Source organism: Tiliqua scincoides, chromosome 1 (genome assembly GCF_035046505.1).
Source record: "Tiliqua scincoides isolate rTilSci1 chromosome 1, rTilSci1.hap2, whole genome shotgun sequence".
Lineage (NCBI taxonomy): Eukaryota > Metazoa > Chordata > Lepidosauria > Squamata > Scincidae > Tiliqua > Tiliqua scincoides.
In genome coordinates, this window is record NC_089821.1 from 219,372,866 (window position 1) to 219,386,791 (window position 13,926).

General features: G+C 39.5%; 1 protein-coding gene across 1 annotated transcript in view; it reads left to right on the forward strand.

The window, feature by feature from the left end:
• Positions 1 to 13,926, forward strand: part of SYNJ2 (synaptojanin 2) — a 73,359-nt gene that overhangs the window by 35,994 nt on the left and 23,439 nt on the right. Inside the window, exons 6-15 of the mRNA XM_066616090.1 lie at positions 639 to 700; positions 1,289 to 1,385; positions 2,815 to 2,987; positions 4,171 to 4,252; positions 4,457 to 4,606; positions 4,703 to 4,868; positions 5,865 to 6,056; positions 6,404 to 6,485; positions 8,739 to 8,879; positions 11,980 to 12,172. Coding sequence (XP_066472187.1) covers positions 639 to 700; positions 1,289 to 1,385; positions 2,815 to 2,987; positions 4,171 to 4,252; positions 4,457 to 4,606; positions 4,703 to 4,868; positions 5,865 to 6,056; positions 6,404 to 6,485; positions 8,739 to 8,879; positions 11,980 to 12,172 — 1,338 coding nt within the window. The remainder of the gene's footprint in view (positions 1 to 638; positions 701 to 1,288; positions 1,386 to 2,814; positions 2,988 to 4,170; positions 4,253 to 4,456; positions 4,607 to 4,702; positions 4,869 to 5,864; positions 6,057 to 6,403; positions 6,486 to 8,738; positions 8,880 to 11,979; positions 12,173 to 13,926) is intronic.

Genomic DNA, 13,926 nt, shown 5'->3' on the forward strand with positions numbered 1-13,926 from the left:
AACTGGATATGATTCTAAACATGTTTGCTCTTCTGTCCTTTTTATAAATTGTGGCCATGGGGATCTTGATCTGGATGGGTGATTTAACCCTTTCTCTTCATGTTTCGTTTTTTGATAGAAATGCTTCTCCTCCCTCAAAACTTCCGCAAGTGCTGCACTACACAGTTACTATTACAGTTGGCCTACAGCATCTGCGGGGGTTCTGTTCCTGGAGATCAGGTGGCCTTCTCCATCATGATTCAGAACCCACAGATATAAAGGACCCATCTGTACTAGAGTTTCCTTCTGTAAATATATTAGTTAGCATTCATAACACATATGAACACTCCAACTATTTTCCTCTTATTTATGGAGAATCATTTTGCTAGATTGAGAGCCCTTGGGATAAAGGATACTGGATAGGGTAAATGCATTTGGCCATTAATAGGAGTGAAGATGTTAACATGATTGAAAATATTAATTTGAATTTATTTTCATTTGTCAATATCGTTTGCTAACAAAAATCTGTATTCTTCTGAATGCTATATGTGTGTGCCAGGGCAGTTGCGAAGTATTTTTTTCTGAATGAAAAAGGGAGACATCTAGTGATCTACATTAAAAAGCGTTGCTTCCTGTTATTTTCATTGTTATCTATGTAGGTTGGCTCCCGTCATTTGAAACTTACAAGAGGCCTAGAGGCAAATGCTCCTGCTTTTGACAAGTATGTTGAGTTACCATACTATTTTAAAAATCACCTCAAATATCACCTTTTATGTGAATGTATTTTCATAAGCTCTTACTGAGAGCACCAACATCTCTTTGACCATGGCTATTGGCTCTTTCACCCTCTGTCCCTCTCCCATTATAATGACTAGCAGGAAAATTCCTGCATATCTGCACTTGATTTTGGAACTGGGAGGAAGTGGGGGTGAGGTGGGGAGTGAGAGAGAATATGTATGTATGTGAGGGGTATTTGGTAGGGAGAGAAAAGCAGCAGAAGAAGAAATGTACATTGTGGGTGTTGGATCATAAGGAGATTGAAAAGTTCCTGGGCTAATTGAGGCAGTTAAAAGCAGTTCAACTTCAGTGGTCTACTTATGCTAGTCCTGGTCTACTTACGCTCATCCTGGAAGCAGCTGAAGATCTCACAGGTAGGACAACTCATGAGAGGGTAATGGGCTGTTCTAGGAATGTTTGGAGAAAGATGTTTTGGTTACAAGGCAGACACAATTGCGCTCATTTTAAGAAGACTTCTAGTTTTGTATCAAATATTTATTAAACCAAAGCAACTTCTTGCTGCTTTTTGCAGACACATGATGCTTCTAAAAGAACAATATGGCAAACAAGTGATTGTTAATCTATTAGGAAGCAAAGGAGGAGAGGAAGTCCTCAACAGGGCTTTCAAGGTAAAAACAAAGCTGTTGTACATTCAAGAGTGCGTCATGATGGGAACAAAAGTATTCACATTGGATTATAAGTATCTGGCCAGCAGAAATTAGAGCCTGATATTATTATGGCATTTTCTGTAACTGGGATTCTTGATTTACAGCACAATCTTATGCCTGTCTGTTGGGAAGTAAGGCTGATTCATTGCAAGGGGATTTACTTAATAGCAAATTATGAAAGCAGCCTATTATGAAAGCAGCCTATTCTTTTCAAATCGTCACCATTACCATTGCAATTTTTAAGAGGAAATAGTAGTATATCATTTTCCTGAGGCTGATCAACATTTTCTAGGGCAAGAGTATGCCAATGAAAATATCCATTGCTATTCCAGGTATTTTTAAGATTTCTGTTTTTTTATAAATTATCAGTGTGCCTTTGAATTTCCACTTGTATTTGTCACAGGAAGAAGAAATTCAGCATTGTTTCCCATTAAGTCTTTTCATCTCTCAATAATATCTATAATTTTTGTTAGAGATAACTTGCAGTTTCTTTCTGATGCTCACAATTAACACAGCTGCAGAATTGAGTACAATGCTTTAAACAAAGATTCATGCTGAGATAGTAGTGGTTTAAGTCTGATGTCATTCCCAAGTACGCTATCAAATGCAGCTGTCTGTAAATAGACACTAAAGTGTGGGCAGTAACCAAAGAAACGGATCTAGCAGCAGTTACAAAACAGGGAAGCATGCATCTTACGCAGTCATATACAGCCCTTACATAGTCAGTGCGAAAGTGCCTGTTCTTTTGAATTTATTTTGAAACTTATCCATTTGAACTTTGAACTGAGTTTTCGGCAATACAGCCGAAATACGTGAGTGAAGAAAGCTTAGTATGCCCTGTTCATAAGTACATTTGAGTTGGTACAGCAAGCTAGTTCATATGTATGTTTTTCACATCGCATTGTTTTGGGGGTAATTTTAGCTTTACTTTTTCCCTATCACCCAGCTCTTAAGAGACTGTTAAATGGGCATCTGGGTTGCAAATGCAAAACCAGATGGCTGCTGAGCTTTACCATAAGGGCACACAGCTATGTATTAGGATTTAGGTCTTTATGCTTTCCAGGCACACAGGCTTGGTATTCTCTTGATTTTAGTTATGCCTGTATTGCGTACATCACAACGTGCCATGTAAGCAGCCACTTCCATACTGTTGGAGGCACTTCAGGCAGTGATGGCAATACACAGGAGATGCTGTTTGGTTTGGCCAGTGTGTTGCCACTGCTGCCCAGAATACCTCCAATAGTGAGTGGAAGGGGCTGCTTACAAGGCACGTTGCAGCTCCTGCAGTACTTATCCCCCCCCACGCCGCTGTGATTCGTAGCATCACGAATGTAGGCTGGAAATGAATGATGCAATAAAAGAGATTTTGTCTATTTTTCTTTGGAATCAGAAGTTGCTTTGGGCATCATCCCATGCAGCAGATACCCCCATGATCAATTTTGATTACCACCAGTTTGCAAAAGGTGGGAAAATGGAGAAGTTGGAGAATTTGCTGGGACCCCAGCTCAAGTTGCACTGGGAAGAATTTGGCATCTTCACAAAGGGTGAGAATGCAAGTCCCCGGTGAGTGTTACATGCCCTTTATCCTTTGCTTGTGCTTTCCTTTCCAAGTTTCTCCTATTTTAGCTTTCCGGTTATGGGTTGTGGTTGTACTGCCTTGGTTGCAAACCAGCTGATATTTTTGAGAATGCTTGAGATAATTTGAGCTGGAAAGACTTTACTTGTGCATTATGGGACACTTCATTCAAAATGAAAAAAAATCTTTCATTTTGAAAGATGAGTAGATGGGATGATGCTTGAACCTGGAGGATCTTGATGAAATTGGCTCAGTCATGAACTCCCTTGGTGGCCTTGAATGAGCTACTCTTTTTTGACATAATTTTCCCCTTTGATTAAAACTGACATAATAGTTATTGCACAAGACAGTTTTTGTCACCAGATTGTTTGTTGTTGCTGTATATTGTCTCTCCAGAACATTTGCAGCTCCAACCTATACTCAGAAGTGTGACCTATTGATTTCAGTGGGACTTACTCCCAAGTAAGTGTGCACAGGAATGCAGCCTTAGGGCCCAATCCTATCCAATTTTCCAGCACTGGTGCAGCTGCAATGCAGCCCCAAGGTAAGGGAACAAATATTCTCATACCTTAAGGAGGTCTCTGTGACTGCTGCCCCACCGCAAGATGCAGTGTATGCCCCATTGGCACAGCTGCACCGGCACTGGAAAATTGGATTGGGCCCTTAGTGCACAAAGTATTTGGCAATATGAGTTCAGTCTTTAAAGTACCACTAGAAGTAAAATTACTCCTGTGCTGGAGCTGGAGGACTGAGGCTTAGAAACAATGAAATTATCCAAAGCCGCTCAACTAGTAAAAGGCTGAGTAGGTTTGTTGGGGAAAGAGTGTTATACTCACAGACTGCAATCCAAGTTGCAGGCCATTAAGTGCTCAGAGCAATTAATGTCCCTGGATTGAAATATGCACCCCTGAGTTTCAGTTAGCTGAATCCCAGATGCATGTCAAAATGTTGCAGTCTCTGTTTGGGTATCTCCTTTGCTGAATTGGAACAAAGGAAGCTAACAATAAATAATCCAGGCCTCTACCCATGTCTATTCCTTTTATTTACTTCACTATGGTGTATGTTACTATTTATTTTTTTACTATGGACAGGAAAGAAAAAGATATAGTCTGTGGGATGACTTCTGATGTTCAGTGCTAAGTATTTAGTTATTTGATTTGGTTTTTGAAGTCTACAGATGGGTACCTTGCGAACGAATTGTTTGGATTGTCTGGATCGAACTAACACTGTTCAGTCCTTCATAGCGCTTGAGGTGAGTTGAACCTTTGCATGAATGCTTTTTCTCAGTGTGTATATTGTGTATCCCATAAGAAAAACTCAGAGTTCTCTCTATGATTTGAAGTAAAATTCCTAAATAAGGAACCAGCAGCAAATATTGGGCTTGGTTTTTTGTTTTGTTTGTTTGTTTTGTAGTTCTCTTGTTCTTATTTCTCTTTTGGCTCTCTTTCTTATCTAGGTTCTGCTGACTCAGCTAGAGAGCCTGAGTTTGAACTCCAAGCCTATAGTAGAACGTTTTCTGGAGTCCTATAAGGCCATGTGGACTCTCAATGGATACAACTTAAGTAGGATTTTTACAGGCAGCCGTTCCTTGGAAGGGAAAGCTAAGGTAGAGGAGAATGTGTGAGACTTGCCTATTCTTGGAAGTTATTGCTGCAAGTTAAAATTAGTTTCATTAAGGATTAACACAAGGATTGCTATGCAGGTGGGGAAACTCAAGGATGGTGCCCGTTCAGTCTCAAGAAACATGCAATCAAACTTTTTTGAAGGTGTGAAACAAGAAGCCATTGATTTGTTACTTTTGGGGGATTTCTGCAATGAGGAGTATGCAGATAAAGAGAAGATGCTTCTGGACAATGCAACTTTGTTGGGTAAGCAAAATGCTGATTCTTCTGATTTCTTGTGTGTAGGTGACTATAATGCTGTTAGAATCTTTTTGGAAGACTCAAAGAATAAGTCCTTGAAGCAGATATCTTAAATGTTGTATTATGAAAATATGCAAGGCAGGATATCTTGATTCCAGTGTGGAGAGAACTCTTGGGAGAATGCAAGGCCTGAATGTGTAAAGATTCTAGAGCTCTATGGATACTAGTTGCTTGTTCCCTTTCCACCCCCCCCTTCCATATGTCCATTACACATGATCTTGAAGGCTTGGCAAGCATCTTCTCACTCTTTTATTTCCTGACTCTCATGCATTGTTGGTAATTTTATTGCGCTACTGTCATGCCTTTTTGTGTTGCATTCCTACCCTTGATGTTCATGGGCAGAACAAGATAATGTGGAGAACACAGGGCTTCTACCAAAGTAAAAACATTCTAGTCTGGTTCAAGACCTAATCTGTATGTATAATTCAAGCAAGACATGCTAAGATTATAAGGACTGCCTTATTCTTCCCGTCTTTTGAGAACTGCTTTCAGGGTGTTCTTAGTACACATGTTTTAACCTTCTCCACTCAGGCACTCACACATTGAGTGGTCAGTATACCTGTCCCAGTTTGTGTGAGCACGTCTGCAATTTTATAACAGCATTTATGAGCTCATTAAAATTCTACATGCAACCACATAAAATTCCACAAAAAATTGAATTCTCAGCAGAATATCCATAATAGAGCTCAGCATTAGCACATGCTTGACATTTCCTTGAAGACTGTCCTGTCACTCCTGGTCTGTTCATTCGCCTGTATATAAATTGTAACCTGTGAGAAAGACTAGAGTGCAGTACTGTATAGTCTGAATCACTCACCCCTTTAGTAGAAGTGATAGAAGGACATCCTCAAGGAACAATTATCAGGAAAGAATTTGATGTTGATTCATGTTGTCTCTTTAATGACAGAAAATTCCCTCTCCCTTTTTTATCCTCTCCATTAGTGACTCCCAACATTTTGAAAGCCATGTCAGAGCGTCAGTTTGAATTCACAAACTTCAAGAGAATCCGTGTTGCCATGGGGACTTGGAATGTAAATGGAGGCAAACAGTTTAAGACCAATATCCTTGGCACCAGTGAGTTAACAGACTGGTTACTGGATTCCCCAAAGCTCTCAGGGGTTTCAGAATTTCAAGGTAAGGAAGAGCACTAAGCATGAAGTAGAATGGGCATATATGTGTTTCCTAGAACACATGTACTGACTGACTCCATCATGTGAATATCAAAATTGGTAGGATGCTTCCACATCAACTTAGAAAGCTGAGGTTTTGTACACTCGTGTAGTTCAAGACTCCTTAATTATTAGAAACATCAGAAAATGGAATGGTTCTACTATCCACAAAGCAAAAGTTGGTATACACATAGCTCTAGACATGCTGGTTAGTAAAGAACTTTGAAATATTTGTCATCCAATAGTCACAACTTGATACAAAGTATCAAATCAATTTTGTATGTTGGGTTCTTTTTTCTCCTGTTATAATAGATGACCATTGTCCTGCTGACGTATTTGCTGTGGGATTTGAAGAGATGGTAGAATTAAATGCTGGGAATATTGTGAATGCTAGGTAAGCTGAGTTTGTGAACTGCATACCACATACTGACACCATTGCATTTTCTTTGGGTAGAAATGTATGTACAATTGACAGGGACTGGTCAGTGCACATCTATTCATCACTCATTGATTGTAGCATCAACTGATGGCTTCTGCATATGAATACACCATGAAAAATTAATTATACAGGCAGATCTTTCATATCACCTGATACCAAGTCAGGCACAATGCATTTCAGCAGGGGCAGTTCTCTCATTTAGTATGAATGCCATTAAGTGTTGAATAATCAAATGATGTTCCATCTATAAAATGAACCTCATTATTCAGCATTTGTGACATTAAGCAAAATGTGTGACTTGCCCTCTTGAAATGCATTTTGTCTGGGTTTAAATGAAAGATCTGTCTGTAGCAATTAGTTTTTGATAGTAGTCTTTATATTTCTGACAGTCTTGTAAGTGCTATATTAAAAAAATGGTGTGAATTATTCTGATTCACAGTCCTTCTATGAACTGGCAGGAAAAGAATGAAATGGAAAATGCTGTTTTCTTGGAATTCCTATTGGAAGCTGAACTATTTGTTATTAAGAATAATTATATACCATTTTTTAATTTTAAAAAGTTTACAAAGCAGTTTACAGATCAAATCAAATACCAAATGGCTCACAATGTAAAAAGATGCAGAAGAAACATCAACAGCCACCAGAAAAGACACTCTGTTGGAGTGAGGAGGGATAGTTACTCTCCCCCTGGTAGATACCAGATGGGCACTGCTTGAAAAAGCGCCTGTCTACGCTGTGGGGAGAGGATTATGTCTGGTCAGTCTTGGCAATTTGAAAAGGTCCTGAAGTGAAATTCCTTTTGTGCTATGGATTTTTTTGTAAATGGAACTTGAGTATTTGAATACCGTATCAGATAGCATGTATGTAGTATAATATTATATGGTGTATACTTACTTCATCCAGGTTCAGGCTGGAAATGCATTTGGCTCTGAGGGTAAGATGTTTCAGGGAGCCTTTTAAAAATAGGTAAATGATTAAAGAAGGTGTTAGGTTCATTCACTCCAACATTATTTAGGAATCATGAAATTCTTGACATGGTTGGCAAGGACCAAGCTAGATATTACAAACACGTGCACATTTTAAATCTTTTTTGTGTGTGAAAAAGCAGGATCAAAAAGGGGTGATTTAGAATGGAGCAGCAGCAGGGAAGTGGATGTTTAATCCTTTACCTGCCTGCCTTTCAATTCCCTCCCTTCAAAGCTGCTTTTCTCCTTAAGGATACTTCGTGTATGTGTTTTGTGAGGGCATCTATGTCTGGAAACCCATGGAGGAGGCTTGGGGGTGCAATTTGGAATGACAACAAAATTGCAGGCAGGGAAGAATTAAACCTCTCCTCTCCCTGACTACTTCTCTACTCTCAATTACCTCCTACACAGCTGTCTTAAAAAAATTAAACAAAAGTGTCTTTCAGGCTTTAACAGCACACACTGCATCTAGTTAGCCTTGAATCAGGAAGTCACATGCAATCAATAGGTTTCAGGAAATGATGATTGTGATGGAAAGATATGTTGTTTTACACGTGAACAGGATTAGTAAGGGCTTAAAGCCGCTTCACAGAATGCTCTTCAAATTTTTGCCAAACCACAGGGGAGTTGCTTATCCATGTGAAGCTTCTGCACAGCTGGTAGAATGATTAAATGATCCAAACACATGGGTTTTTCCTGTGGAATAAGTACATTTGTTCTCCTGGTGCAATGCCCATTCCATGGAACAGACCCATGTGATCGGCCCTGCTTGTATGTTTAGATCATTTAAATGTTCTCCTAGTGCTCATGGATGAACAGAATACCTGAAGGAATTTGCTTTGGCTATACCTGTATTACTGTGTTGTTGGCCAAATTGATTGCATAAAGTGTGAAATGCAACTATAACCTTCAAACATGGATCACTGTAAGACACAATTTTCTAGTACTGTCTCATAGGACAGACATATATTCTTTTTTGCACTTTTTGTTTTATGGCAGTAAGTACTACCATAACTCCAGTGTATCCACTGAAAGCATAATAACTGTCTCATTACGTAGCCCTCCGTTGTCAAGGGCGTGCAGTGTATTGCTTCCACAAACATCCCCAGCTAAAGACTGTTTAATGCCCTCTTCAGTTGTCCATGCTGCTGCAAACACAAAGGAATGATACTAGTAATTCTTGTGTTTTAGTTTCGTTTTCTTTAACTTCTATACCTTTTCTTCCTTAACTTGTTTGTTTTAGCACAACTAATAGGAAGATGTGGGGAGAACAGCTTCAGAAAGCTCTTTCCAGGACACATCGATACATTCTGTTGACATCTGCACAACTTGTTGGTGTATGCCTCTTCATCTTTGTGCGACCTTTGCATGCACCATTCATCAGGTATATCTTGTTGTTGTGTTTGCAGATGACCTTCCTGAGGTGGGATTGGGTGCAAGTCCGAGTTTTCTTTTGCTGGATTGGAAATTCTGATTTTTTTAAAAACAATTGGAAACTGGGGGAAATCATAAAGAAGGAATTCATAAACTTAACCTTTTAAAGGTTCTGGGTTTAATAATGTGGAATAAATGTAGGTTCCTCTTACCAGAGGGGGATCAGAATCACTTCTATATACAGTTGTGCACTGCTTAATGACAGGGATCCTTGTCGTCAAGCAGGGCTTGATGTAATGCAAAACCTCCAGAGGTGAGGGGATGCTCTGCTCCCTCCAGAGACTTTTCTGAGCCTCCAAGAGGTGGCACGCATCCATGCGCTGCCTCTATGAGGCTCAGAATGCTAGAATCATGCAAGAAATGCGACTTCCAGTTTCCCGGAGGAAACCAGAAATTGCGCCTCTCACACAATTGGGGCATTCTGAGCCTCTAGGAGGCTCAGAAAAGCTTCCAGAGGTGAGGGGCGTGGAACTTCCCTCACCTTCAGAGGCTTGTGGGGTGCGCCCAGATCTGACCACGTGACCAGCAGTGGCCATCGCATATGCGATCCGTTGCTGTCTGGAAGGTTAAGGGGCGTACAACTGTATAGTACTTCAGGCTTCATTCTCTGTGGCATTTAGATCAGAGAGCTCTTTTATATGGTTTATTGGTTTTTTTCTTACAATCGGCTAGTTTGCACATGGCCCAGATTTGTTGGTTATAAACACTGGGGGGCAGACCACTAAGGCCAGGTTTGTTTGGCTCCTTTAGTTATCATGTGAACCAGGACCTGTGTTTGTCCAGGCACCCCTTTTCTATGGCATATTGATCATATGAAAGGGGATTAGTTTCACATTATGTATAACCACATACTAGAGTAATGTGCAAATAAGCTCTTGGGCTCAAGTATGTCTCTGCTGCTGTGGCACTGCCAGTAACATCTGGAATCCAATTGCATGAGTGAGCAACAAACTAGTGTCTGCAGCTCTTAAGGTGTGAACTTTGTCCATGTGAGAAGGTAACCATGACAGCAGTCCTACCCATGCAATTCCCATTCTTCAGACGTTTCTGGGAGCAGCTTGAGAGCAACTATGATGCTGTAGCTTCCATGCCATAGCAGGTAACGTATTCTATGTATCTGTCTTTGGGGCTAAAATGTAGCAAAAGGGAGTGTGTTTCTGTCTTTCATAGCTCTTTGTACATCCAAAACCGTTATCTTGCTTGCAGAACAATCCTAAGCACTGTTTACTTACAAGTGAGTTCCATTACATTCAGGCTGTCTTTTCTGAGTGATGAGTTAATGTCAAGTGTTCTTAAAGTCACTACCCCATATTTATTTTTACTGTTATTTGGGAGAGCAACTTACCTTTAAATCAGGGGTCTCTAAACATTTTGCCCGCGGGCCACATGAAATTTCTGGCGCAGTGCTGGGGGCCAGAAAAAAAATTTAAATATATAATTTAAATAAATTAGAAATGGAACTTAGATGAATTAATAAATGAATGAGTGGGCTCCTTCACTCAGCCTCCTGGGCCCTCAGAACACCCTCCTGATGCAATCAGAGCCCAGCTCTGGTCATGTCCAGTCAAGTGTTCAGTCCTTTTTCAGGGGAAAAAAGGCTGACCACGGGCCAGATATAGGCTTGTTGCAGGCTGCATCTGGCCCCCGGGCTGAGGTTTGGAGATCCCTGCTTTAAATCATCCTGGATGGGGGAATGCAACTATTTACCAAATAGAAGTAAAATAGCGCATTAAAATAGAAGTAAAATAACACATTAGTCTGATGAAATGGAACTTCTCAATGACATGTCACAATGCAATAAGCCAAAATTTATTGTGCTACAAGATTCTCTCTCTTGGTTAAAGCAATGGTCAAGCACAGCTGCTCTACTGGAATGTGTCATTCTAGCAGATTCTCTGTTATTATACAAGTTTCTTTTTTTGTAACATATACTTTTAATTGGCAATGTATAGAAGAAATGATGTAACTCTTTTAAAATTAATTTCACAAAGTAGTTACCTCTTCTGTTGGCAACTATATGCCCTTGAACTGCTTCACATGTGATGAAAAACTGACAAAGGATGCGTAAATGACTCTCACATCTTTGTTTCCCATGTCCAAGATTGTATACAGATAGGGAAACTGTGAGTGATGAATGATACACAATTTCCTTCCACCTGAGACCACAGAAGGAAAATGAATATGTAACGTGTTCATTTATGTTGCTTCTGTAATGCACACTGAGCCACTTTCTGCTTGCCACTGTCAGTGACTTACAGGGTAAGCTACCAAGCACAACTGTGGCAATTTCCATTCATTTCCAAAGAACATGTGCAGGAATTGTGGTTGATGTATTGCTCTCTCTGAATTGCATTCTGCTTGAATAATTCACACATTCCAACCAGAGAATCTCAGAATCTTTATTGACCTATCTTGAAATAGAGCATGCCCTCCATTAGGAAACTACATTTTAGGGCATAGCTAATGGAACTCAACTTGACAATAGCTGCTGCATTGATCGATGTTGGCAGAATGAAGAATGGAGTGTTGGCAAGATTATATATTTTTATTTTAAATATTTTTAAAAGGACTTTGTTCTGTCTAAGCCTTAGAAAAATAAAAGCAAAACAAAACTGCAAGTTCAAGATGTGCTGCTATGCCAAGCATGGTTTACAGTTTTGAACTGATGCAAAATGACATTGACATTGTACACAGTACACTACTGCTTGGAATTTTGTTTGAATGCCTAGCGTGTGGTTTATCATTTTCCCTATTCAAGTGTGATATGATTGGATTTCACTGTTGGCATTTAGATTGTAAACACATTGGCTAATGCTGCTGAGTTAAATCCACTGACAATTCCTGCTTTCTAAGCCCCAAAGCAATAAATAAAAAGCGCCTGCACTGAGGTATGTTGAGTCCTCCACCTTAACTCATTTAATTAGGGCTTGCAGAGAATAGTATTGTGCTGATGGAGTTTCTACATATCCATCTAAATCAGGCAGTTCATTCTGTTTTTAGCTTCCTGTAAAGATTATTTGAGGCTTTTAGTATTCTTTTTCTTTGCCCAGGGATGTCGCAGTAGACACAGTGAAGACAGGCATGGGAGGAAAAACTGGGAATAAAGGAGCAGTTGCCATCCGCTTCCAGTTTCACAGCACCAGCTTTTGCTTTGTATGCAGTCACTTGACAGCTGGTCAGTCTCAGGTGAAAGAACGGAATGAGGATTATAAAGAGATCACACAAAAACTGAACTTTCCAATGGTAAGGACTCGTTAATGTGTCTAGAGTTGTGCTGAATTTAGTTATTTATTTAAAAAATTTATATCCCGAGGTTCCCATGCTGAAGCAAATGCCCAAGGCGGCTGTCCATTTTTGTCTATTAATTTCTATCCTTGTAGATTTTCAGAGCGAAAGAGCATTTTCTACGATAAACTTCCTGTTTGCAATCAACTTGACACAATAGGAAAGTTAGGGGGCTGGAGGAAAGGAACCAAAATGGAATATAAAAACATAAATTTTCTTAGAATGCTCAGTGTTTTTTAATCACATAATTTGTTTTTTAATCACTTGGCAAAGTTGGGAGTAGTTGACATTGCCTTGAGTGGTTCCCCTCTTCCCTATTGAATAGGCATTAAAATGTGGTGCTGGGGAACTGTTCTGCCCCATGAGAGTTGTCAGTGCGGTGCTAGAGGGTAATATTCTGTCCCCTGTGCTTTTTAATATCTGCATGAGAACACTGGGGGAGGCTTTCGGAGAATTTTGAATGTGGTGAGACCTTGGTTAGAACACTCCTTTTCCTCAAACCTAAGTGAAGCAGCAGAATACGTGAACTGTTTCTTGAAACCATGAGTGGATTGAAGAAACTCTAATAAATTAAAGCTCAGTCCAGTTACATTGGAAGTAATAGCAATGGGTGATTCCTTACTTCAGGGAGTAGATTATTGGCTTAATGTGGATAACATTGGCTATTAGAAAACCTACCTGGGGCTCCTCTTTACTTTTAAGTCTTCTCTAGGTATTAGCTAAGTGAATACAAGCTAAAAACCATCTTGTTTTTAGAAAAGAATATATTTTTTGTTCAATATACTCTTTGGTTTCCAGCAGTAATTAATATGACTGAAATGTTTAGTTGATTGGTTAGATTAATTATTTAAAAACTTTTTAATCAAGTAATGATGCCACGGAGGAATGGGGAATATATTTATAAAAGTTGCAGGTATTGGGCACCATATTGTAAGAGGCAGTCATTGCTCTATGTGAGAGGAGGAATGCCTTTTCTTGCTCTGACACTATAATATGCAGATCTTGTTCATATTAGGAACTATAATAAGAATCCTGATATCAGGGAATCTAGTTTTATTAACATGCAGATTTTACTAATGTATTAACTTGTAAACTAATCACTTTAATTAATTTACTCTAGTGACATTTCTGCTAACAAAAATGTTTTCAGTAATGTGTGAATTAAGTGTAAGATTAGAAAACTATAAAGTAGGTAAGCCAGTACTTGGTTAGCTGTTTTCAGGGGCCAGGATAGCAGTAATTATTTACCCAAAGCTAGATAGTACAGCTTACAGCCCAATCCTATGCATGTCAACTCAGAAGTAAGTCCCATGGGAGTCAGTGGGACTTACGCCCAGGAAAGTGTGGATAGGATTGGGCTGCCAGTTGAGAAATTAATGGGTATATGGAATACATCTAAACAGGAAGGAAGAGGATGTAGCAAACCTATATATCATACCTGGTTTTTTCTTAATTATGTAACTTTTGAGGTAGGAGAGTTTCCTTAAGCGCCATATTGGCCATTTGTGTGCTTCTTTAGATTTCCATGTCTCCTTTCTCTCCTGAGCTGTTTTGGAGAGCCAATGAATCAAACCAAGAACCAGTTTGTAAAAAGTGTGTTTGTTCTGCTAAGTTGGCAAGACGTAGCATTTAGGGAAAAGTGGGTAATGCTAACTTCTGTTGTTTTCAGGGTGTAGAGCACACATCTTGTTCCTGCTGATCTTGAAGCCTTA